General features: G+C 41.8%; 1 protein-coding gene across 1 annotated transcript in view; it reads right to left on the bottom strand.

Moving 5' to 3' along the window:
• ANOS1 (anosmin 1) overlaps positions 1-27,182 on the bottom strand; it is a 182,031-nt gene that overhangs the window by 50,890 nt on the left and 103,959 nt on the right. The window contains exons 3-4 of the mRNA XM_041740610.1: positions 25,243-25,305; positions 7,366-7,588 (exon numbers count right to left, since the gene is read on the bottom strand). Of these exons, the coding sequence (XP_041596544.1) occupies positions 7,366-7,588; positions 25,243-25,305 (286 nt within the window). The remainder of the gene's footprint in view (positions 1-7,365; positions 7,589-25,242; positions 25,306-27,182) is intronic.

The following is a 27,182-nucleotide window of genomic DNA, read 5'->3' on the forward strand; positions in this document are numbered from 1 at the left end:
GTCCCTCACAGGTGTCTCATTTTAAAGTAGTTAATCATTCTGATTTCTTTCTACCCCTACAAGCGCATGCAAGTGGTCTGGCGACTGACAGATTTAAGAACCAGAGTTCAAAATCATAGCCATTATGGAAAGGGAAGTTTCAAACAAAGTTCTGTACTCGTAAGCTATGTAAAACCAACTGGATTAGTTAGAGTCCATGGCCCCATGATGTTCGATGCCATCAGAACTTCGAACACCAGTATTTTGGCGTTCAATTTCAAAGGAAATTGAAAACCGTGCAAATACAAAATGTAGACAACGTCTGACGCATGTGAGTGATGTCACTGACTATCAACTCTGATTTTCATTTTGATCTTAATTCACACTAAGTCTTGTTGGGGGAAGCTTTAGACTCCCTATACATTTAGGTGGATGGAACTGTAGAATTTTAAAATAGCACCAAATAAATCAGATCAAAGGTCAGTGAGTTCTGCAAAATACTTTCTAGAAATCACATTTCCCACACGCACGGCAGTCTCTGTTTTGATAGGCTGATGGGTTGTCTCTGCACGTTGCCCTGTACCATAACCTTAGTATCTCAACTGATCCTCGCTGTGAGTTTGTGCTGTGGGTGAAGGGTTAATTGCCTACATTCTGAACATCAAGTAATTGAGTCTGGGGTTAGATTAAGTTGCCTGGAGCAATGACCCAATCTCAGCTTTTCTCTCCGAGTTTTCTGCTTCGTTCTACACTTTGAACGAGGAAGAGCCACTGAGAAAAGTCGAGAAAAGAGGCAGTTTTCATAGCTCTGCACATCTTTCTGATTCCCTCTTCACAGTGTTTTGTGATGATTATTCTCCTAAGTACAGGACAGAGGGTCTCCTCTACCTTCTCTGACGATTCCACTGCATCCCATTTTCTGTGGAATGAACAAGTAGCACGTCATGTGCATCATGTCAAGACATCCCAGGCACCCATCTTTATGATCTACTACCAGCCATCTTACCAGTTATCTCTGGTATGTTTTACATATATGTCGCGCAACCTACTTTTTAAACAGAGCTTTTCTAGAAATGCATGGCCAGGTACTTCCTACTACTACTATTTCTTTTCAGTCTGAAATATCTTTCCTCCTCTTTTCTGACTACAGACACATGAATACTTCCAGACTCAGTCTGAATGCCAGCCCTCAGAGCTACTTACCCTACACCTCGCAGTTGGAAATAAAGCTTCCATTCTCCTGCTCCCTCTTCAAAGCTTAGCCTGTAACTGTCAAAATGTGCACTGAACTCTTAGTACAGAAGCTCACTGGATGACGTCCATCTTCCCCATGAAGCTGTACCCCCAGCCCTCAAGGAACGGGTCTCCTTCATTCCCACACCTCACAGTGGCCCAGGAGAGCACATTCTACAACAAGAAATGCTCAGTAAATGTCTGCTGAAGAACAGCCTAACCCACTGTCCCATTCCACCCTCAAGAATGTATCTGCAGAAGTCGGACGATAGAGACACAGTGACACAATCTTTGCACCAACGGGGTCAACCCCTCTCTGCTGGAGGGACTCGTTTTAGGGAAGGGAGAAAACTTAGCACAGGTATTTGCTTACTCTTACGTTTTTAAAAAGTAAATATGAAATAAAAATACAATAAAACTCGATTAGTGGGTTTACAAGATGGAATGAATAGTTTTATTGCATTGAGAGAACTTTCCTCGTTTTAAACAAAAGACCAGTTCCTGACAATTCCTGAGAGGATGGTAATCCCAAAGTTTGCTGGTGGGTTTTTATCCCGAAGTAGCTCTCTGAAGACTTAGGTCAAGGAAAAAGTACCAAAGTTTGCTCAGAGAGAGGAAAACCCAATCTCGACAAAATGATTGCTTTGTGTCATGTTTGCATTCCAGGCGGATACTAGACACACTTTCTACTGAGGGGGTATGTGAAGAGGGTGGCCAAGGGGGTATGTGGAGAGGGCGGCCGCTGAGAACATTTTGTGATTCACGTGGTTTCTTTGTGCACAGTAAAGAGAAGATGGCTGGTTAGTTCTTTAAAATCCTAAAGCACATTCTCTGAGACAAGTTTCTCCTTGGCTCTCCTACGTATACTCCTCTAGAATAAATGCATCTCCAGTAAATAGTGCAGCCGCTGAAGTGACCTGAACTCATCAGCAGCAAAGCATCCGAATCCCCTTGCTATAAGGTTTTAATGTTGAATATCATTCAACAGCCAAGAGCCTTAATTGAACATAATGAGCATCAGAGCAATGTCAGTTCGCATTTCTTCATTTAACAAACTCTTCAATTATTATGTACAACAATCTTACGATTTGCATGTTGAGAAATGGTCCATCTGCTTTGCATTAGGGTCAGCTGGCTCTCTTGATTGGAAGTAACTCCAGCACTCAGCTGTAATTGTGTGCAGATGGGGCTTGGCCCCCCCAGCCCCCAGAACCTCTAACCCCCACTCCCAGGTCTTCTGCAAAGTCCTAGGTAGCTCACCCAGCACCCTACTTGTGTAGCCAGATGTGCAGAATGCATGTCTCCGCAGCGTGTTCTTTATTATGTAAATGACTGGACTTTTTCTTCTTTAAATTATTTTTGAACACATTAGTCATCTGAAATCCACACTATTCTGTCAAAAATGTTACAACATCCCACAACGTGTGGCAATATAGGTGTATTTTCTTTAGAGCATCAGAAGTATTGTGGTGAACCTCAGTGATTAAAAAAATTCAGAAAATATAATAGAAAATTCAATGATGAGAATCAGCAGTTGCAAATCAAATCAGATTTGATGGCTCCCTGTAAAAACATTTCTGTCAGGAGCCTAAATGTCAAAAAACTGATTTGTGAATAGTGGACTAGTCCATCTCTAAAGACTTTAAGTTTCAATATTTCACATACGAAGCTATTCATGGAAATAATAAGTCTATACCATCATTGGATCATCCAATTTGTTTGAAAACAAACTGATATGTGATTGTGATTAGTTTCAGCTTTTGCACGGTAAAGGGAAAAGAGGGATACCACAGATTCATCTCAATCCTTACATTTGGAAAACAATTTCAGCTTTTCTCCTGCCCTGCCTAACCAAGTGCCATTGCTGGAGGAGTCAGGAGAAGCAGAAGTTTGGGCAGTAAAATAAATCATATCATCTTCGGGAGGGAAGAGAGCCTAACTCAGCTGTAAACTGGCCTTGAAATAGGCCAGGGGGAGCAGCAAAGGGAAAACGAGTGCCCGGATACTTAATGCTTTTTGTTTTACCTGTGGAGAATCAGACTTTTAAACTTTCCTCAACTACACTAAGTTTTGCATTACAGGAAACTGGCACCTTGGGTAGCATTTACCCACATTAACATTTGCAAGCCTTCCAGGATGCCCTTAACAATTGTATTTGAAGGGCAAAGTGAAAAAAAAAAATTGTTTTCCTGTTTTAAACTCCAGAGGCATCAGCTAAGGATAATTCTTAACAGCATAAACCAAATTAAATGCTCAAATATAATGCATTCCGTTGAACATCTTTTCAAAATATGCATTATTTTTAAGTGCTCAAGTTTGAGGCACCTGAGTGGCACAGTTAGGCATCTGACTCTTGATTTCAGCTCAGGTCATGATCTCAAGGTGGTGAGATCCAGCTCCGTCAGGCTCTACACTCAGCATGGAGTCTGCTTGGGACTCTCTCTCCATCTCCCTCTGCCCCTTGTCCCCACTCACTCTCTCTCTCTCTCAAACAAATAAATATATCTTTAAAAAAAAAACCCTCAATTTTGCAGGATCTAAAGCCTTAGATGCTATAACATCAAGTATGCCCACCATCTTCCCAACCACAAACAAAGGAGGCTAAACAGAACACTTATGTTTCTGTATTTTAAAAATGTTTAGGGGCACCTGGGTGCCAGTGGTTGGGCATATGCCTCCAGCTCAAGTCATCCCAGAGTCCTAGGATCAAGTACTGCAATAGGCTCACTGTGGGGAGCCTGCTTCTCCCTCTGCCTGTGTCTCTGCCTCTCTCTGTGTCTCTCATGAATGAATGAATGAATGAATGAATGAATGAATGAATAAATAAATAAATTAAAAAAAAAAAAAGTTTAACTGGGGCACCTGGATAGCTCAGTGGTTGAGCATCTGCCTTTGGCTCAGGTCATGATCCCAGGGTTCCAGGATCAAGTACCGCACTGAATTCCCCACAGGGAGCCTGCTTCTCCCTCTACCTATTTTTCTGCCTCTCTTTGTGTATCTCTCATTAATTACTAAATAAATAAAATCTTTAAAATATATGTATATATGAAACTTAGTGATTTAAAAAATTCAGAAAATATAATAATAGAAAACTCAATGATGAGAATCAGCAGTTGCAAATCAAATCAGCTCAGGTATACATATATTTATATAAACGTTTAACCTCATACACAATAAAGGAAAAAACAGGATGGAAGTTGACACCTATCAATTTACTACAGAAGCTGAGATAATTATTTATGCACAAATGAGCATTATGTGCATGACTACCCTGATAGGACACTACTGGACCAGGTAGGGGCTGCTATCCCCCCTACCCAATGACAAATCAGTGATTTTATCACATTAAAATATCTGATATTGATCCATCTTTTGATTGATCTCTACTATATTAATACAATAATTTGTCATCCATTATTATAGTTGGATAGACTCAAAATGAAAATAGGGATTTTCAATTGTGGCTCAGTGGTTGGGCATCTGCCTTCAGCTCAGGGCATGATCCCAGGATCCAAGATCAAGTCCCACACTGGGCTCCTCGCAGGGAGCCTGCTACTCCCTCTGCCTATGTCTCTGCCTCTCATTCTGTCTCTCATGAATAAATAAATAAAATCTTAAAAAAACCAAACAAGGGGATCCCTGGGTGGCGCAGCGGTTTGGCGCCTGCCTTTGGCCCAGGGCACGATCCTGGAGACCCGGGATCGAATCCCACGTCGGGCTCCCGGTGCATGGAGCCCGCTTCTCCCTCTGCCTGTGTCTCTGCCTCTCTCTCTCTCTGTGACTATCATAAATAAATAAAAAAATAAAAAAAAAAAAAACCAAACAAACAAAATGAAAATAATAGTTGAGCTGGCCCAGCTGGGAGCTAAGGTCACATGTATTTCCACTACCAGCTACCAAAAATCACCTGAGCAACGGCTTGCAGCCTCAGCTCCAGCACTTGTGGACTGGGAGTAGGACCAGCCCATCCCAACCCATGATGGGGTGCCGCTCCCTGAGGGAAAAGATGGCAAAGACCTAGCACGAGCAGAAAAGAGGAGGGCAAGGTGATCTCCCCCACTTGGTTCAGGTCAGTAAGAAGACAAAGCCCAGGGGAGCAGGACCCTGATGGCAGGTACTCCACAGATTGGCAAGGGTGATTTGCATGCAGACTGTCTGGCTGTGTTTGTTTGTCCTTGCAAAGCCAAGTGCTAGGTACAACCCAGCACCACTGTCCTCTCTTGAGAGTGAGCAAGCAGTGTGAGTCCTGGTCAGGGACGTGATTAGACAGTCCAGGTGCCTAATCAGCGAAGACAGTCAAAGAAAGCATCACAGCAGGCTGTGGGGAGCCCCTGTGGCTCACATGTTCTTACCTGGTGGCACGTCAGAACCCCCCCTCCCCCCAGCAACGTGGAAGCCAGCCTTCCTTCAGGGACTGCTCAACAGAGCAAGGGGGAAATACCTACATGGACTTATATATATTTTCAAATTAACAGTAATATTGTCCTAGGCTCACTAGGCAAAAGTCACCATCAGGTCAAGAGTCTGTTTATTCTATTCCTGGTTAGCTCTCCAAGAATCACCTGTCTCTGCAAAAAACCCAAGTTAAGAGCTACTTTATAGAAGAGGGACTCCAGCACTTTAAAAAAAAATCATCATATTTAGTTAAGCATAGGTTTAAATCGTGAGTCTCTTTTAATAATTAATCATTTACGCTGGCCTTTTGTAGAATATTTCCCTTACTGTTGGTGAACCAGACATATTTGAAATTCATACGGACTCTTCAATGCTTTTAAATAAAAAGCATGTTTTAATTTATATGGCCTCTTTAAAACACCCTCCTTTTAAAACACTAAGGGTTTTTACAAATGGGTTTTCAACAGTCATTCTAAAAGCATCTTATTTTTATGGTAAATGTGAATACTTAAATAGTAAGTGATCTAGAATAACAGAAAAGGCTTCTTAATAATAGACTTTAGAAAAATTAAATGCTGTTGTTTTGCAAAAGTGATTTTATGTAGTTTATGAGAGGCATGAAAACAGTAAAACTTTAAATCCATTAAGACATGTCACCTGGTAAGAAGGGGAAGGGGCAATTATTTTGAATTTGAGTCATAATATTTATGCCAGGTTTCCCAAGACCCTATGCAAATACAAGGAAAACTGGGAGGACTGTACAGATTTGAGAGACAGTAATTCCAAGTGAGCGCCAGAGGAAATGGGCAGGGACGTGAGTTCTGGGAGACTAGCGCCGTTGTGATAGTAAGAACAGACTTCTGAAAACAGCACATCACTCAAAACTGGCACTGCTGGCAATACTCTTTTATACGGTTTAAAAATAACTGACCTATATTTGGGAAGAATATATATTTGGTGTCAGAGAAATAGAGACGGAGGGAGGGAGAGATGACTCTCTCTACTTGTAATGAATAGTGCCTAGTGATTGATTCTATCTCACTCTTCATAGAAGACCCAAAGAACCAGCAAAATCTTGTCTCCCGGGATACTCTGATGGTACCCAAACCTGTACGTAACACAACAGAATGGGTCTGCTGTCAAAGAACCGAGTCACAATTCCCAGAAGAGGGAAGTAGCCCTTAGCATCAAGGAGTTTAGGGCTCTAGAAAGTGCCTGTGAATGTAAACTATTACATCTGCTAAATTGTTTGGTAAACTGCATCCCCATCTTTGGAAGAAAGCTATTCCTCCATCTGGGTTCTCAAGACGCTAATCAAAATATTTCAAGTCTGTACAATGACACTTCTGTTCTTGGATTCTGCCAACAGGAAAACCACAAAACCCATGCGTTTGTTATGCAAGGGTGCCCCACGCCCAGCCTATTTTCCAAGGATTTAAATCGATTTGCTCCCATGTCCACGGCGTGGCTTACTTGACTTAACTCCCCATGCGGAAAAGTACGAGGAAGTTCGTGAAGTGATGTCCTTCCCAAACGTTCGCCCTAATAAGAAGGGCTTGCCCCGCCCCAGAATGAGTGCATCGTGGCTGATCTGTATGTTCCAGTAATATTTTCAGAAGCTTCCGTGTGTCACAGTGTGTTTTCTAACCCTTTTTCTTCTCTTGGAATGGTGCCATCTTTGACTGACATCCTTACACACTCACACACACACACACACCAGTGACTCTGTGAGGTTCCCGTCACATCAGCTCTCCTTACCTTTGTATAGCGTCTTGGGCACCTGACAGGTGTGTCCACACCCGTTCGAACAACACTTCTTAACCCCAGAGCACTCGTTGTCAGCTTCACAACTTTCCACACAGGCGGCGGCAAACCCACTGGCTTTCTCCGGGGCTGGGCAGTCGCCCTGCTTCACCGACAGGATGTACTTGAGGAACTCACAGCTCGTCAGGCATTCGTAGTTCTTCTTGGGGAAGAGAGGCTAAAGAGAGAAGGGGAAAATTTCACTTATTTTTTTTTTAAGGATTTTGGTTTCTCTCAGTGATCTCCACACTCAACGTGGGGCTCGAACTTACAACCCCGAGACCAGGAGTCTCATGCTCTACCGACTGACCCCGCCTGCTCCCTGGAAAGAAAACTTATTAAAGATACATGATGCTTGATTTCCAAGACAAAGGAAGGTAAAAATTCTTATTTGGCCAAAATTTCCCCGGAATGTAATTCTTTTTAATTGAGAGAGACAGCGAGAGAGAGCATGAGCGAGAGGAGAGGCAGACAGAGACAGAAGCAGACTCCCCGCTTAGCTAGGAGCTGGGAACGGGGCTCAATCCCAGGACGCTGGGATCATCACCCAACTGAGCCACCCAGGTGCCCGCCCTGGAATGTCTTACAAAATAAATGTATTTGCTTTCTTTTCCTCCTAAAGAACTAATATTTTATGCTAATTTCTAAAAGGAATCTGACCCATGAGTTATAACATTATCCTGCATGCAACAGATCTCCTCAGTTATACATACACACGTTCAACAAAGTATTACGTTTTGAGTTAAATGTAGTTGTCAAATAATTGATTAGAAATATTCATGAAGCTTCTCTACAATTTGAGGGCCCCCTTTGGACTACTGTAGACATACACAGATTTTAATTCTCTAATGAGTCATTCTGTTTACGTGTTAAATGCTAATCACAAGGCCTTAGCTGTAGGCCTCCGGGAGCTTTGCAATTCTCACAGCAGTAATATTTGCTGATATCTCATCAAAAAGTAATCTTAGCCTCCCTTAACTGAACATATTTTAATAATATCTGGTTTCTAGAGCTAATGTGCAGATGCAACAGTCTATCAATATGGAATTATCAATAAACTACGCAGTGAAAAAAGATGAATCGTCGTTACCTGTGACACAGCCAGGTTCTGAATAGCCTCTAGCTGATGACTTTTCAGTTGAACCCAGAATCAATCAAACACTAGTGAGAACAGGTATTCCGGGATTTATTTAGGGTCGCATTATGGAAAGAGTGTGAGTAACGGAAAGAACTAGCTATCAAATGCATCTTTCTCCTTAGGAACACAGGTTCAGGACAGCATTTGGTTGCCACTAGAACATAAGAAGCAATCGGAGGATATGGGCTTCTTTCTGCTGCTCAAGTAGGGAGCTGCTGAGGATCCTAAAAGCAGCGCCCCCCCCCCCAGGGACAGAGAGGGAAATGGCCTCACGCTGCGGCGTCCCTTCGCCTGGTGGAGGACGGCTGCCTCACTATCATCCTAACTGTCAGCCTACCCCTCCTTTCGCCTGGACAGCTGGTTGCCAAGATTGCTACCCACATCCTACCCAAGCCCCCTACACCCGCTTTCACCTGCAACACACCTGTCCAGCCTGGCAAATTCCCAGCCGTCCGTTTTCCCCTCTGCAGCGGTGCCTTGTGGTCGCGGAGCTTTGCTTTGTGAGCCAGGCTTTCAGGCAGTGGGTGTGGCACCCCCACACCCCGCTTCCCTCACCTGCGGGACGCGGGCAATGCCCCAGGCCTCTGTGGTGGCAGAGCCAGGACCGGCGCGCGGAGCACGGCTCACACCCCGCCCGGAGGCCCCTGAGCTGCCCCTCCACGTGCACGAAGTCTGAACTGTCAGAGGCCGTGACAACTCAGCGTGCCCTGGGCCATGCGAACACCAGTGTCTGAGAGTGGCTCCGGGGAAGGCCTGGCGTTTCTTGACACTGGAAGCAGGAGATCTTCAAGGAGGCTACTTTGTTTATTGTTTGACTTCTTCTAGAAATAAAAATGGTAGCACTGGTGAACCCAGACCAGGGGTGGGATCCGAGCCTCGTGTGGCTGAATGCCAGCAGACCGCCTGCTGCTCCACACTGATGACTACCCGTGACTCACTGCCGCAGCACCTGGTAACGCCTGCTGGTGGGTGACCGAATGCGGCTCTCCGGCACCTGGTCACACCTGGGGAACACCTGACAACACCCACTACCACTTGTAAGGCTGCCCACGCGCTGCCTGCTGCTTCTCATAATGACTGAGTATGGCTCTCTACCATCTGGTGACATCTGGTGACGCCTGCCAGCCTGCTGCCCGCTGCTCCTCGCTGACGCTTATGACCCTCTAGGCAGACAGGCCATCCCCAGGTAGCCTGGCGGGAGAATGTTAGCGAATATTGAGGACTAGTAGCCAGAGAGTATCTCACACCACGGTAGAGGTGTGTTAACAACAGAGGGTTAAAAAGGAATGAAAAAACCCTCCCCATCATCAAAGTCCCTGGTGTAAGGAGTGAGGAGGAGAGAAAGGAATGTTTCTACCTTGTTTCCAAAAAGACGGTTAATGATCGCCTGTTAATTTCTCATGTTGATGGTGACCAGAAATAGTATGAAAAACCCCAAACGTGGTAACGTCAGGGCAAGGACCTATCCCAGTAACCCTGGGTAACTCTGACACCAGCGCAAATTGTTCCATGGTGCTGCTCCTGGTTCATTCCCCAAACAGTGTTGCATTAAAAATCTGCATACAGGGCAGCCCGGGTGGCTCAGCGGTTTAGCGCCGACTTCAGCCCAGGGCCTGATCCTGGAGACCTGGGATCGAGTCCCATGTCGGGCTCCCTGCATGGAGCCTGCTTCTCCCTCTGCCTGTGTCTCTGCCTCTCTCTCTGGTCTCTCATGAATAAATAAATAAAATCTTAAAAAAAAAAAGAAAAAATCTGCATATAGGGGCACCTGGGTGACTCAGTGGTTGTGTGTCTGCCTTTGGCTCAGGGCATGATCCTGGGGTCCTGAGATCGAGTCCTGCATCAGGCTCCCCACAGGAGCCTACTTCTCCCTCTGCCTGTGTCTCTGCCTGTCTCTCTCTGTGTCTCTCATGAATAAATAAAATCTTTTTTAAAAATTTGCATACAGGGTGGCTGGGGGGCTCAATTAGTTAAATGTCCAACTCCTGGTTTCAGCTCCAGGTATGATCTCAGGGCCCTGGGGTCGTGCTCCGTGTCAGGCTCTATGCTGGCAGGGAGCTTGCTTCTCCCTCGTGCTTTGCCCATCCCCCAGGTCATGTGCTTTTTTTCTAAAACAAATAAATCTTAAAAAATAAAAGCTGAAAACCTGTACATGACTTAGGATGATAAATGCTATATTACGTGTATTTTTTTAAGAGTTTATTGATTCATGAGAGACACAGGGAGAGAGAGAGACACAGGCAGAGGGAGAAGCAGACTCCCCATAGGAGGCTGATGTAGTAGGACTCGATCCCAGGACGCTGGGATCATGCCCTGAGCTGGAGGCAGACGCTCAACCACTGAACCACCCAGGCGTTCCTACATTATGTGTATTTTATACCACAATTAAACAAAAACCTATGTAAGAGCGAGACATGTGTGTATCCCGTGGGACAGGTGCAGTGACAGCATAAACTGTCATGTTTTCGAGGTGGCAATACCACATGACCATTAAGCAGAAGGGAAGAGCTCACACTCCAATTAACAAAAAGGGGGAAACCTAAACACTAGCTAGAAGTAGCATAACCTCAAAGTTTAAATTACAATCGTGGACGTCAAATAAATGATTAACTCCTAGTCGAAATACTGTCTGAATCTAAGAACTTTCCAGGTAAACCTCAGAAGGAAGGCTGTGGTTTCAATACCGAAGTCCCACACATTGGTAGCAAGTTAATTTTTTAGAAAGTTTGTAACAGTGAAAGAGTCGATTCTTCAGGCTTTTCTCCCTTCCTCCGTTTCTCAGTTCATTTTTCCTGCCTGGTACTAGATGTGTTTTACTTTGTTGGCTTTTGAGTTTCTAAATGTAGGTCCAACCCTAACTTTGGAATCAAAGTCCGTGAAGGAAGCTGTAACAATGATGATGGAGTGTTTGCCGGCCTTTCGCTCTCAACAAACTGTATACATCACAGGGCACTGAAAGACCTTAGTTACCAAAATCAGTTGGCCCACGTGGGCTGAAATTTCCAAGTAGAAATAGTTTTATTAAATCTGGCAAGCGTTTACTGCTTGCTAACTGGGAAATCGCCGTGGCTTAGTTCGCACCACGGTATAATCACATCAGCTCCATGCAAGCTTCACAGAGGAACCCAGGGATGAGTGGGGACTCGGATAACGAGGTACGGGCTCCCTGCTCGTGTTGCTCTCATCATCTGTGTGCCAAGTGCCACACCCTCGAGCTGTGAGGGACAGGAAAACAACGGTGGCATCTCCTCATCTTCATAATTTACTTAGGGAGCAAATGGGGCAGAATTAAAAACAAAAACAGGGGCTGACCCAGATCGGAAACATTTTCTCCCAGTGAACATAAGAACGATCATAATTAGGACGATAATTTAGATAATTTAGATCTCCTGGTTGATGTCAGAGGTGTTCTATTTATTTAATATTTCTCCTTTTTGGTATGGATTCAAAAACGTGATTGTGTGTGTGTGTGTGTGTGTGTGTGTGTGTGTGTGTGTGCCTGTGATTGTTTTGAGAACCATGGAAACAAATGTGGGAACAAAAAGGGTTCATCTTTGCACCAGAGCTTTCTAGACTGGTCCATGAGCCTGAAATAGTACAAATAGCATTATGAATATTACATGAGACGCTGCATACAAAGGAGTAAGCGCTATTATGCAGAGTTGGCCCACAATGGGCGCTCAATAGGAGTAGAGTAATTGGTGTCTCTTTTCTTTTCCCATGCTACAAGTTTACTGTTTAACATTTCCAAATTCTTCTGTTACTCTGACAAAAATGTTTTAAGATCCAAAGACAGAAAGTTGGCTCTGCTTCTTCTACGGTGATCATCCCGAGTCTCCAATGTGCTACCGTCAGAGTAAGCACTGAAATCTCCACAGGGGGAACGCTGCCCTGCTGGCCTTTATAAGGAAGAAAAAAGTCTAAGTTTTGAAGATCATCTTACAAATACATGGATTTGATACAACAATCTTACAGAAGAATTCTATTTAACTGTTCCATTGTTTATTTCTACTGAAGGCAAATTTTGATGTTCTCTATCAATAATCTCAGATAATTATCTTGGATGAGGTTGAAAACTATTAATGGTCTGAATATAAATTGGAGAATTTATGGTATGTGTATGCAGGTCTCTCACTGTGCCTTTATTTTTTTTTTTTTTTTTTCATTTTTTTTTCACTGTGCCTTTAAACGTAGCTTATTAAGAATGTACTAGTTGAATGGAATAAAGGATCAAAATGAGTGCAAGTCAGTGAAAATGATGTGTGAATATTAATACTCTAGATATAGAGAAAATGTGTAAATTGGTCCACTAATGGCCAGTTGTAAATCCTGTGAACAAAGGTCATTCAGTGTCAGTAAATACACTTCTGACCAATAAGCACCTACTATTTCTTGTGATATTACTAGTTAATTACTGGTAGACTCATCAAGAGGGATGTAAAAAATTTAGAAAAGATACAAGTCATCCAAATCATTAGGAGTATAATGCCCATCAACTTCATGGTAAATGAAAACCATCTGCGGTAACACGGATATATGTGCGAAATGTGGTATTTCTTCTTTAGAAAATTCTATCAAGCTATTTAGGCAAACTATTCGTTGTAAAATTAATGTAACTACAACTGCTTTATAAAACTATTCATATGAATCACTGCACTAATCACACAAATGGCAATGTTTGCTAGTCAGTGGCTCCAACTGAAAATTTGGAAAAGTCATGGTTTCTTCTGCTCTTTCCCTATACAAAACTCAGAACAGAATACTCTTCAAAGATGATGTATTTTTCTAGAATAGTTACTATCTCATGGTTGTCACCGTGAACTCAAAGAAGGGCTGGATAAGGCAAAGTACTATAGTAAATGAAAACACTCTTGGGATTAGGTGAAAGATCCTTAATATTTTATGGAATATTATATATTAGTTAATTCTTATGAATCTCTCCTATATCCCATCTCTTAGCGTAAAAACTAAAATGTGTTTATTAGTGCCTTATCTAGGCAATGTGCTAATCTCAACGTGCCTGGCAAATGATAAAAATAAAGTGAAATCCTTACAATAGTAGGTTAACAGTTCTTGGATGTTTCTGTAAAAGATGTTATCATCTTTGTTTTGTTTGGTATAAAATGCAAGGTACTATACAATAAAATAATTTATGCAGTAATCATGGAATGATGAATATAAAAACATTCAATTCGCAAACTTAGTATGTTAGAAATCCTATATATATGAGGCCTCAGATATGGAGAGAACACTGCACTTGGTATTTAATTCAATTCAACAGAACTGTATCATGCATCAAATATAGCAGCCTTTCCAAAGAGCCAGAGCCCGGGCAGGGTTTTTTTTCCTGCTGCAGCCAATAACCAAATGCCACCATGAATACAGAATCCCTCTTCCAGGTGCTTTGCTTGCTCATCTCACTTATTCCTCCCCAATCCCCATAACCATTATTATTTCCATTGTACAAATGAGGAAACAGAAGCTCAGGGAGATTATAATTTATCCCAAATCACAGAACAGGTAAGTGTGTGGGCCACTATAACAGCCAGCAGATTTCTAAAGGACACAAGGTATCTCTGGGTAAACTAAGAAAAGAACTAAACCACTGACTCTCAACTGGCTTTCCTATTAGATCACCTGTGAGCATCTAACTCTTGAAATATCAAGGAATAGAGGGAACACATTGCAGATAGGTTCTTCTATAAATGCATGTATGGAAATCATATATATATATACACACACACATACATATATATGTAAATTATATATATGTAAATCAAAAGGGCAGGAATCTCATCCAGGAATATTGATTAAAAACAAGCAACACTGAAATGTTGCTTGTGCTATTGAATTTCAAGGATAAAAATATAATTTTTCAGGCATCCAGGTAGAAAAGGCAGGTTGATTATAATGGAGAAAATATAGTTTCCCCCCCAATTAGTACCTCCCTACAAAATCTAATGTGTAAAGCCAATACAACAATGACTATAATAAGTAAAATAAAAAATGTATATATAATATATATAAAATCATATATAAGCTGTTACTTAAATGTATATGTGACAGAAACATTCTGAAAGACAGAAAAACTCATAGAATATAGCACCCATGAGCCTTTCTTGCAAAGTGATGCAGTGCCAAATTCAGCCATTCTACAGATAAACAGGAAACAAGAATAAATGGGCTACTATAATAGTACCCAAAGATGGGCAACCCGGGTGGCTCAGCGGTTTAGTGCCAACTTCAGCCCAGGGCCTGATCCTGGAGACCCAGGATCAAGTCCCACGTCAAGCTCCCTGCATGGAGCCTGCTTCTCCCTCGGCCTATGTCTCTGCCAGTCTCTCTCTTAATGTGCATATACAGTTTCTATAAAATAATAAAAAACATTATAGTGAGTGTTAAAAAAAACAACTAAAACTTCCAGTTGCATCTTTCAAAGAAGGAACCTAAGTACTAAGTATGCATGAAATAGAAAAATGCATTGTCAATTCAAATGTTTGTAATTTATTCATGGAAATGCAATTATAATTTGCCTGGAAACTCAATTATACACACCAATTTGTTAGATGGGATTACAATTAATTTGTTTCCCGGGCAAATTATACACCTTGGCCATGAATAATACAAAATAGGAGACAATCAGAAATATGCATATTAGGGAAGTCACTTCCAATGAATACATATGTTTTGTCAAATTAAGTCATCTTAAGTATCTCAACTTCCTCTTCCTTGACCTGCTTTTCTTTATTTTTGAAGGCAAATGTGTCACCGTGTATGGAAATATCAATGGTCAGATGACTCCACTGGGAGAAACACTCCAGAATGTTGCTGGAAGATCTCTGGAAGATCACGAGGCACACATTTGATTCCAGAAATTAAAAAACTTCCAGAGAGTCAGGGACAGCAAGGATCCTCCAGTTAAACTGTCATTTCCTTCTCTCCCCTTCTGCCTGCATTTTGTTACCCAGAGTGACTAGGCATGCATATGAAATAATCAGCCCATGGAAGGATTTATATACTAATTGATAAGCCAAACTGCCATTCTAGGTACTAGGAATCAAATGATGAAAAAGAAAGTATGAAAATGATGTTCTGCTATGATTACAGTGTATATGTTTGCTAGTGAGCGGGCAGTCATTAAACAGTTTAATCTGTATTAAAACAAGGCAGACACAGAAAGTAATGAAAGTACACATGAGGTCAAAGAGGATTAGACTAATGGAATGGACACATGGGGGGTAAAAGAGTGTAGGGAATAGTCAGTGGTATTGTAATAGTGTTGTAGGCTGACAGATGGGCGCTGGCTACACTTATGGGGAGCAGCTAAGGTACACAGAAGCTGAATCACTCGGTTACACCTGAAACCAATAGAACATTGTGTCAACTCGACTTTAGTAAAAGAAGTAATAGTAAGTAAGCCTTTAAAAAGGATTAAACCAAGAGAAAGCTATTTCTTTTCTTTTACAGCTTAAGTAAGCTGTTTGCAACTAAGCTTGTTAACACTATATAATGAAAATGTACAAAGAATAATGTTGTGCTTTTTTGGTTAAGGTTTAAGGCAAAGACATTCGTTAATAAGGAGTCTTCAAATATGAATATTCCAGAATTTCTCTAAGCCACCTGATCAGAACTACTGTCAAAGAGAAAGCTCTTTAAAAACATAAGTTATTGGGGCACCTGGGTGGCTCAGATGCTTAAGCGTCTGCCTTTGGCTCAGGTCATAATCTCAAGGTCCTGGGATCGAGTCAATGCATCAGGCTCCCTGCTCAGTGGGCACTCTCCTTCTCCCTCCCCCTCTGCTGTTCCCTCTGCTTGCGCTCTAATGAATAAATTAAAAATCTTTAAAAAAAAAAGCCATCAATATTTAGGATGAGTTACATGATGTGAAAGACAAAGGAATATTCTAGAATGAAGGACTAGCAAATACATCAGTCAGGTAGGAGCTGTATGATGTGGAGGCAAAATTAATTCTACAAGTCTCAGTGTCTTCAAATATAAAAGGGGGATAATTACGATTACTGTGTAATATTACCCTAAGTATTAACTATGTAAACAATTAGCACAGGTTTTGGCACATACAAAAGTTGAAATTAGTGTTAGCCACTAAGATGAGTACCTGAATTTTTTTTTTAAGATTTTATTTATTTATTCATGAGAGACACAGGCAGAAGGAGAAGCAGGCTCCCTAAGGGGAGCTTACTGGGGGCCTCGATCCCGGGACTCCAGGATCATGCCCTGGGCCGAAGGCAGGAGCGAAACCGCTGAACCACCCAGGGATTCCCCATACCCAATTTTTTAAACATAGTTCTAGAAATTCTACAAAGCAATGGGAAACAATATAGGTTAATAATGGATTGCCTAAAAGCCTCATATAAATAATTTCTCTTAAGAGAAACAAATTCTAGGGGTGCCTGCCTGGCTCACTTGGTAGAATATGCAACTCTTAATCTCAGGATCATGAGTTCAAGCCCCACGTTGGGCACAGAGCCTCCTTAAAATTTAAAAAAAAAGAAGAAGAAAAGGAAAAAGAGAGGAAAAAATTCTAAAGTTGTGAAATGTAGTTGTTCACCCTTTGATTTATATTTTTAAGTTTCTAAACAGGCTTTCATCTCAAAGAATTTTGCAAACACTGCCTAACTCTGCAAAACCATCACACCCATCCAAGTTACAAGTAGAATCATACTTCAGAAAAAATACAGACTTTACCTTTTACAAACTAGAAAATTTTGCACCCCCAATTTCACTGCTGGTAGGGGGTTCCCCACACTAGTGGGGTGTCCTACAATTCAACTCATTTCTGACACTATCTACCTGGAAACAGCTTCAGATCCCACAGGGAAGGGTTCAGTCCCACAAGACCACCTCCTCTCCCTTCACAAGTCCAAAAGGAAAAAGAAGTAGAAAAAAAGAAATCTAAAGAAACAAAAGCAGAAATGATAGAGGTGATAGAGTTAGCAGAAAAGAATATTTTATTTATTTATTTATTTATTTACATCTTAAAAGTCATTATAAATCTGCTTTGTCTGTCCAGGAATATAGGAGAAAGACCTGCATGACACTTCCAGAAGTAAAAATGAAGAAGTGAAAACTATGCCTGATGGTATCTTAAAGATGTTAGACACCATACAAAGAAAAAGATCACTTGACAGCAACTTGAAGACACAGTGATAAAAATTATCAAGATAAAGAAGAGAAGGGAAAAGATGAAGAAAAAAACATGATCAGAGACTCAGTGACCCAGGTCATAATACAAAGTTTATCACATATAATTAGAGTCCCAGAAGGATAGGAAACAGAGAACGGGATAGAAAAAAAATATTGGCTTATACATAGGGGCACCCAGGTGGCTCAGTCCTTGAAGGACCTGACTTTTGATTTTGACTCAGGTCATGATCAAGCCCCAAGCTGGGCTTTGTGTGGGGCATGCAGTCAAGCAGTCTGCTTGAGGTTCTTTCTCTCTCTCTGCTCCCCCCACTCATGCTCTGTCTCTTTCTATAAATAAATAAATAAATAAATAAATAAATAAATAAATAAATAAATAAAGAGAGAGAGAAAGAAAAAATATTGCTGATATATAAAAAATTTGATTAAAACTAGAAGCCCAATCAGAATTACAATTAGAAGTATCTCCATGACCCCCCAAGCATAAGAAATATAAAGGCTACTCAGTCAAAATTTGCCAATGCTTAAAACCAGATATAGAAAGAAAATCTTCAAAGCAGACAGGAAAATAAAACAAATTTAAACACAGCTATCTTAGAGGGACACCTACATCCCTACTGCACCAGTGCAGCCCCTGGTCCCGCAGCCTCAGAGCCTCCTGTTGGACATGCAGATGCTGGGTGCCCACAGCACACACCCATTCAGTCAGAACATGCACTTCTAGAAGACGCCCAGGTGATCTGTGTGCACTATGGAATCTGAAAAGCACTGCTCTGGGCCATCCTGGGAGGCAGGGTAGGCAACTGCACATGAATGCATTCAAGTCCTCCCAGAGCAAAGGTACACAAAATCACATCCTCAGACTGTGAGCCCCTGGTCACAGCCCCTTGTCTCCCCTTCTTCCACCCAGACGGTCTCAGAGAATGAACTCAAGCATAAACAGTCGTGGGCACTCGGTCTACATTTCCTCCCATATACCTTATTCTACAACTCAGAGTTCTACGGATGGATGGCTCCTCTTCCAATGAAACCCTCTGACAGGCTTCCGGTCACCTCGTAATGACAAAATTCCTTTTAAGTGCCACCTCCCTGACCTATCACAGAATTCAAGTGTTAACCTTGCCCTCCCCTTCATAGTGAAAATGGCTAATATTTATTCAATGTTTCTCATGTTCAGACACTGGTTAAGTGCTTTTCATGCATCTTTTATGTTTTCCTTAAATTTGATGCTCTTAGAATTTTCAGGCTATTACCTTAACTCTATCTACTCTGCCCCTCTTTTCAAACAAGATAGGTCTTTAAATCATTCAGAATAATCTCCAGCCTCGGCTTATCAATTTTCAAAACTCATCAATTCTCCTCTAACTGAATCTCACATAATTCTATATTCCCCCAGCATCATATAAAAATGCAATTAAAAATTGAGTCTATTTCAAAAAAAAATGGGGGGGCCTACATTCTATGGAGAACATGTCCCATCAAGACAACATAAACTACTGAACAACCCTAAAATGTCACTCAATATTCTTGATTTTCTCATTTTCCAGGACTATAAAATTTGATATAATGAGGATAATAGCTTCCTTGTAAGATGACGGGTAAAGGAACTCTCACAACAATTGTAAAACTTCACGAGCATTCCTTGAAATGTTTCCATTCCCTGACTCCCGTCATCCCCTGCATTGAGAAGGAAACTGGGACAGAGTGTGCTCTTTCCACCTCCGCCCAGAGATCCCAATCCAGAAATATAATACCTTTACATTTTCAATATTTGCATTATGAAAAGGTAAAGTTCATCATTTGTAAAAATAAAACTTGACTATTTATAATACTAAAAACTAGCATTTCTTGAAAACGTGCTACATGCCAGTCACCCCAGCCCCCACCGCATCTCACAATCACTCCTGGCTACACACCGGATTTCACCAAGGAACGTGGAGCTTTCAGAAGAAACCGTGCACAAATTCCACATGACACCCTCCAATGCACCTGGCTCTGATTCCTGTGCCGCCCCCCCCCCATACCTGGGCATAGGATATCATTCTCTAATTCAGCACTCACCCGCTTTTTCCAGTACCTTTAACTCTTTTATAGATGTCCCAGATGGGAGAGGGTACCGCTTCCATTCCTGAAGGGATGCATGTACTTAACACCCTACATTTTAAGACATAGACCTGGGTTTTGGAGCACTGGAAGGGTAACAAGTTTTGAGTGCAAGGAGCTTCCCGTAGGAGCGTGACAAATCATAACCACTTTAGTTTCTGATGTGTGTTTTCAGGAGTACATCCAAAGCAGTAAGGAGCTTTGTTCTTCCTGCAGTTCCTTGATGTACCTTTCATGAACTATTATTTTGCATAATCAAAACTCCCTTCTTGTTCAAGGGTGTTTAAGCACAGATGGTTGGCCAACAACTTTACATGAGAAAGAGGCTCTAATTTATTTCCTGCTGGGGAGAAGTACAACTTCATCCTCCACTCTGTTGTAGGCTGGGACACAGAGCAGCATTAGGAGGACGTGCCTGGGGCAGAGTACATGGAAAAGCGGTGGACCACCAGCTCCATCCCAGATCTTCCACCTTTACCAATTAAACATGCAATCTTGGGCAGATAAAACCATTTCATTGTTGTATGTCAGCCCTGTTGCTCATTAAGTTCACTGAATAAAATTCAGACCTAGCTTCTAAGAATCATTATGAAAATCAAATATAATAATCAAATAAGAAAACATGTTGAAAAGCAAAAAAAAAAAAAAAAAAAAAGAAAACCAGAAAGAAACGAATCTGTAATCCTATCTGTGGTCGAGTGAAAGCCTCCTTCCTATGCCTATTTTCACTGTGACAAGAACCAGACCTATCAGAATCCAGGCTGGTCCAAGAACAGCTTTACTGCAAGCCCAGGATACCTCTCCCACTAGCAGATCCCTGACCCAGAGGAGGTCTCAGCTCTCTGTGACCCTCCTGTGCACTTCGCATTGTCAATGCGGACGTCCCGGTGAGTTCCTACTAGGGTGGGGATGTCACAAAATCAGAAACATCAGAAGTAAAGATGAGAGGTGTGTCCTCCAGCAAGGAGGTCACTCTAACTACCATGTATCACGTTTCATCAAAACAAAGACAATAGCAATTAAAACAAAATTATTTTATACCATTAAGAAAGAAAAAGAATATTTTGCTTGATAATTTACATCCCTACAAATGTAAGAAAGGAACATTTATATGGGAAGAAATGTGCGTTTTATGGTCAGGAAGAAAAATGGTTTGCTATGGTTTTTAAAAAAATTTTTTTAAATAATAAGATGGAGATAATGTTTAATTAATAAGCTGAAACAATAAAGCATGACCTGTCTATGTATCTGTCACAACCCAACATACTCCAAAAACACACAGCAAAAATTATTGCTTTTGATCCACACAAGGAATCCTGCAAGATAGCTACTCTAACACATTTAAGTTTCTCATTTAAGGAACAACATCTTGAACTCTGACAGCAGCCTTAAAGTAGTTAAAGCAGAATCGTATAAATAATCAAATGAGAAGTTAGAGAGATCAGTGTGCGAGGAAGCCACAAACCAATTCTAGGTACATGATGAGTAACACGCCTCCAAAAAAATCTCTTCCGTGGAAGAGAATTTATTTTATGACTAAAATACCAAGAACAGTAACGCCTTGTTTAGAACCAGGTGCTGGTAACACAGATCAAGAAGTACCGACATTCTGAAGCTCTGGGCCGCTTTGTGCCGGGATTATGACTGCTCTTCTGTTTCTTAGAGCAGGAGCTTGAAAACACGGTAAATAGTCTGAGCTTCACGGACCTTGGGATCCGCCAGGACGTCTCAGCTCTGCTGCTGTAGCACAAAGGCTGCGTCTGACGGCATCCAAGCAAACTTATGGTGCGGCGCGTTCCCATAAAACCTTACTTAGGAAAACTTAGAAGCCCGACTGGCTTTGCTCCGCGGGCCATGGTTTGCAAACCATGCCTTAGAAGACAAGCAAAGCTCAGAGTGTCTAACAGATAAACCCACCGGGTCAAACAGATCTAACAGTTCAGCTGTTCCACTTGGAGATGAATAAACTCCAGGGTGCTTCTGGGTCTAGACATTTACAAAGGGAACACTTACTAGGTTCATGGAAATAGGAACCCTACAGGCACTCATAGCACGTCATGAGACAAGTGAAAGGAAGAACAGGATCGTATCTGGTCTGCCTCAGTGAATGATCAGCCTCCGAAATGACGAAACAGGGCCAGTCCTTCAGGATTCAGTCTACGTCAACGTAACAGGCAGACATTATGGCCAAACAGAAAGGAACAAGGCAGGGTTTTCAGAATGCTGAAAGGAAGGAAATGCAACAGGGAGGCTTGAGTGGTCTGACCACTGAGCTGAGGTCTGCCCACAAAGGGGTCACATTAGCTGGCCTCTATCTGTCCCGCCTCTGCAGTTCCAATTAACCTCTCCTGCCAGAGCAGGAACCACAGTTTGTACACGAGGCCCATTTTAATAAGCTGGGTTTCGTTCATGGTTATCTCTGAGACGAGAGCTATTACAGAAGTGTGCTAGCACGTTTGGAATTTCCAGGGAACGAGGTTTCTGATGACCTCCAATTACATCTTTCTTCTTGGGGATAAGATGTCACAACGTCAACCCAGACTCACTGATATTAAGGGATCACATGTTTATGAAGCAAACAACATGGTACATCTTGTCCCTCAAGATCTTACCACAGCATCTTTTCATTCCTATGGACGTACGGTTTGCATATAGCACAGAGTGCAAAATAGAAATAGGAGGGCACGCTGTAGGGCATACAAGACACTGCATCAATTCATCTGTTTTCTTCTATGTCTGATGACTCTGCTCTGTTCTATGCCTCAAGGGGACTGATCCACTTCTTTTTCTTTCCTTCTTGTAGTAGACACACAGGGAGCCCCATGAGTCACAATCTCCCCTGACGTCATCACCTCTCTTTGCGTGGGTCGGGGGGTAAGGAGGGGGCGGCCGTGACTTGCTTCTAACCAGCAGAATATCAGAATATGGGAAAAGGGAAGGGGTGTCACTCCCGAGAATATGTTGTTATAGAAGGCTTGGTCTCAGCAGACTGGAGATCAAGATTCTCCTTCTAGCTTTGAAAAATGAATAGCCATGTTGTGATCTGCCTGCAGGGGGGTGGGGGTGGGGGTGTGTAGGGCAAGGAACTGCAGGGAACTTGCAGGTGCTGAGAGTTGCCCCCAGCCCTATAACCGCAAGGAAACGAACAGTGCCAATAACTGCAATGATCTTGGAAGCAGAGCATCACCAGAAGCAGCTGAGCCCCCAGACGAGGAAGCAGCCCGGCCAACACCTGATTACAGCACTGTGGGACCTTGGAGCAAAGTATGCATTTAAGTCATGTCCAAACTCCTGACGCACAGAGACTATGAGATAAGAAATGTGTGTTGTTTTAAGCCACTAAGCTTGGGGGTAATTTGTTATGCAGCAATAGAGAACTAATATAAAGATATGCTACATTTAATGCCAGGTCAGCATATGTTTTCTGGAAAAGTCTGGACCGACTCCCCGAAGAAGCCGAAATGTTTTGGGAAAATGGGTGGATAATATGTCAGCTCCTATGAGGGAGGACACAAAGTACGATTGATGTTACTCTGCCACCATCCAGAAAGGGCTGGACACCAAGACTTAGAAAGGTTCTCGTCTTACAGGAGTTAACACCGAATCGTTAGCTTAGCTGTGAGCATCCTTGCAGAGCAACTGGCTAAGTAACTTGGAGTATCTGCCAGTCCTGTGCTATTATTCGTGGCGTTTTAATGTCCACAATTACAAAACGCATCCGAAGACTTCACTGACAGTAATCTTCAGGTCCGAAGCGCTTCTGGCAACACAGACATCAGTATGGAAGAGTCTGCAAATCGCCAAAATTCCAGCCCATCACAAAATGCTGAGCAGAACTTTCAAAGCGAAATACAAGGGAGATTAGAAAGACCACATATTGATCACATTAGTGTTGAGAAACACTTCCTCCTCTCCACTTGTGTAAAACCATACTGAACCCTTTTCTACAAGAACCTGATAACACCATGACCTCGCAGAGGTGTCCCAGGGAAGCCCAGCCACAGCAGCACTGGGATGCGGGGAAAGGTGACACACATGGGGGTTTTAGGCTTGGTCTCTCTACCTGGAGCGGGGGGAGCCACTGGACTTGACGAGCTCCAATTCCCCAGTCCTTCACGGCTTCCAAGCCTAACTCCCACGGACCTGCTACATGCCTTTGCTTAGCTCCGTGTTACTGGGAAGGCCAATGATGTGAGGACTGCGGAGATACTTTATGCACAAGATGGATGGAGATACTGTTATCCTAATTCCACATTCATATTCTCAGTATAGAATCTGTGTGCCTTCCATGGTGAAACGCAGGCGGCAGGATCCCATGAGTGCTTCACGCAGGGGAAAGGCAGGGTCACAGACGTCTGCAGTTCCCTATTGGTCTCCAGTTCCCTTCAGAGAAGCCCTGTACCATCGTTGCACTCCGGTGCCACAGGGCATCACTTCTCGCTCACTCCCCATGACCCTCAACAGAGCTTCTGTGATTGCCACGGTGGGCCCTTGGAGCGCTATTTCCCACCGGGCCTCATGGACTTTCCCACTCTCCTTTCTATGGGAGGTCACCAGGCGGTCAGCCTGGCTCCACATCCTCCTGGCTGCATCTGAGCATATCCCAGCCCTGATCTGCTCTGGAGAACACAGTCCAGCAAAGCGGCACTTCCCCTTCTCAGCCCAACTAAGGATTTCAGCATGTGTCCAGGACAGTAACACCCTTTATTCTCCACCTGTAAGCACAGGGCAAGTAAGATGCCTCCCATACAGTTAAAAGCAGGCAAGTCTTCTGCCCAGGATATGGGGGCCCAAAGGGTGAATGATGAGATGAAAATGTTGAGAACCCAACTCCCAATCAAATGGGTGGCCTCCCCCAAACAGCATGAAAACTTCCAACATCATGGGGCAATTACTCATAGAAAAGTCATGTTGGAAAGTCAGGAGAGGGTATCAATAGTTTGTACCTTTAAAAAGGTCCTACAGATGCCTGGGTGGCTCAGTGGTTGAGCATCTGCCTTCCACTCAGGTTGCTGTTCCGGGGTCCTGGGACAGAATCCCATATAGGGCTCCCCACCTACAGGGAGACTGCTTCTCTCTCTGCCTATGTCTTTGCCTCTCTCTCTGTGTCTCTCATGAATAAATAAATAAAATATTTTTTAAAAATAAAAAGGTTCTAGTCCCTACACATAGGTAATAATTTTTTTCTCTCTGATTAACCAATAATGGAAGCAGTAGGTAACTATATTTTAAGAAGGCTCAATGACGTTTTTCTTTTTTATACAAATTCACAACACACACATACACACACACACCCATCCCTGACGTAAACTGAACTTCCCAACCTACAGAGGAATGCAGATGCCCTTTTATGTCAATGATCCAGCAGAGCACTGTCAGATTGAGGCCATTGCATGAGTACCTCTGGGCTTGCACCAGAGCTGTCTTACCTCACAGAAGCTCTGGCACTGCTGCTTCCGCAGGTCCCAGGACTCCTTGCAGGGCTCCAGACACTAGGAGAGATTAACAATAAAAGTAAATCAATAAACAGATAAGAAACAGGGCCAAAAGGAAAAGAATCTGCACTCCTTACTTTTGCTAATTAGTTTAGGAAACCCAGCTACTTCGGGGATCATTTGAATGGGGTATAATAGGAATCTGAGAAAGAGCGGCATGATAGGACAGAAACAAAAAATGTGTATTTCAACATAACTGAAAATGAGAAGTTGCATGGTCTGGAGGAGATGTGTAGAAAAAGCAGTGACATTCACCATCAGGCTGAACAGTTTAGACGAGAAATATTTTTATTCAGTAAGAAATGTTTTCTAGGGCTGCGTGGCAGGCTGACTGGCAGAGCACATAGCTCTTCATCTTGGGGTTGTGCCTTTGAGCCCCACGCTGGGTGTCAAGATTACTTAAAAATACAATCTTAAGAAAAGAAAAAAGAAATTTTTCTAACAGTTGCTGTCACAGAAGAATTTTGTTTTTTCATAAACTTTAACACGAACTTGCTTTACAAATGGTAACACAGGAGTATTGTCTATATATTCTCCTGCAGGTGACTGGGTGAAGTTGCATTGTACTAAATATCTATCTATAACATATGATTGTTAACTAGTATCTTTAGCTCAATGGACCTAACAGCATTTACATGCATCCAGTTTAATTACTCTATTAAAATATACTGAATGTATCTTAACATAAATATTTATGAAATAAATACTAGAATATATTGAATCAACCTAAATATATTGAATGAACTCTCTGACATGAGACTTTCAGAATTGAGAATAAAGTCTGAATATATGTTTAAAATGAATTACCATACATAGGAACTAATCAAAGATAATAACCAGGCTCCACTGTTCAATAATAATAATCATGTTAATAGTAATAATAATTATAGTATATATTAATACATATTATATATTAAATGTATGTAAATAATAATAAAGAATATTGTTGAATGTTAATAGTAATAATAATTATAGTATATATTAATACATATTATATATTAAATGTATATAAAGAATATTGTTGAATATAGTATATAATAGTTTATTACTACATTTAGTACTATATATAGTACTAGTATAATAATAATACGCACAATATAGTGTATATATACTACATATATACTGCACACATTATATATACTATACTAGTACACCATGGAACTATACACACACACACACACATCTATCTATCCTATAACACTATATATACTACATGTACTATATATATTATATAAAATACAGTCCATTAATGTGAATGGAGACTTGATTCTCAATTTTATGTTTTATATCATTCTCTAAACATTGGCATACCCCTGGCTCCTATCAGGTCATTATTATTTTATCTATATGATTTTTATTTCATTATTGGTAAATTTCCCAATAAGGATCAAACTTCTCAGTTAGATTCCAGGTAAGTATACTCTAGAATTCAGGATATATACAGATACTGTTTTTCACTCTACTTGGTAGTCACCTCCCCCTCTGTTTTAAAATAAAGATACAGTTTAAACTGTAAGACTCTACTGTCCATGTGTCAACCGCCAATCTGTCAGAGCAATGCTGCTCAAAGTGTGATCGATGACTGATAATATGAACATCACCTTGCAGTTTATCAGAAATGCAAACTCATGGCCCACCCCTAGACCTAGAAACAGAATCTCTGGGATCAGGACCCAGGAATCTCTGTTAGCAAATTCTCTAGGAAATTCTGATGCTTACTACATTTTAAAAAGAACTGCCTTATTGTGGTAAACATTTCCCAATATATATGTGTATCAAATCATCATATCATACCACTTAAAGCTGTACAGGTTGTAAATCCTATGTCAATAAAGCTGGGGAAGCTATAGAATTTGCTGGGGGAAAAAAAGTCC

This window comes from Vulpes lagopus, chromosome X (assembly GCF_018345385.1).
Source record: "Vulpes lagopus strain Blue_001 chromosome X, ASM1834538v1, whole genome shotgun sequence".
Lineage (NCBI taxonomy): Eukaryota > Metazoa > Chordata > Mammalia > Carnivora > Canidae > Vulpes > Vulpes lagopus.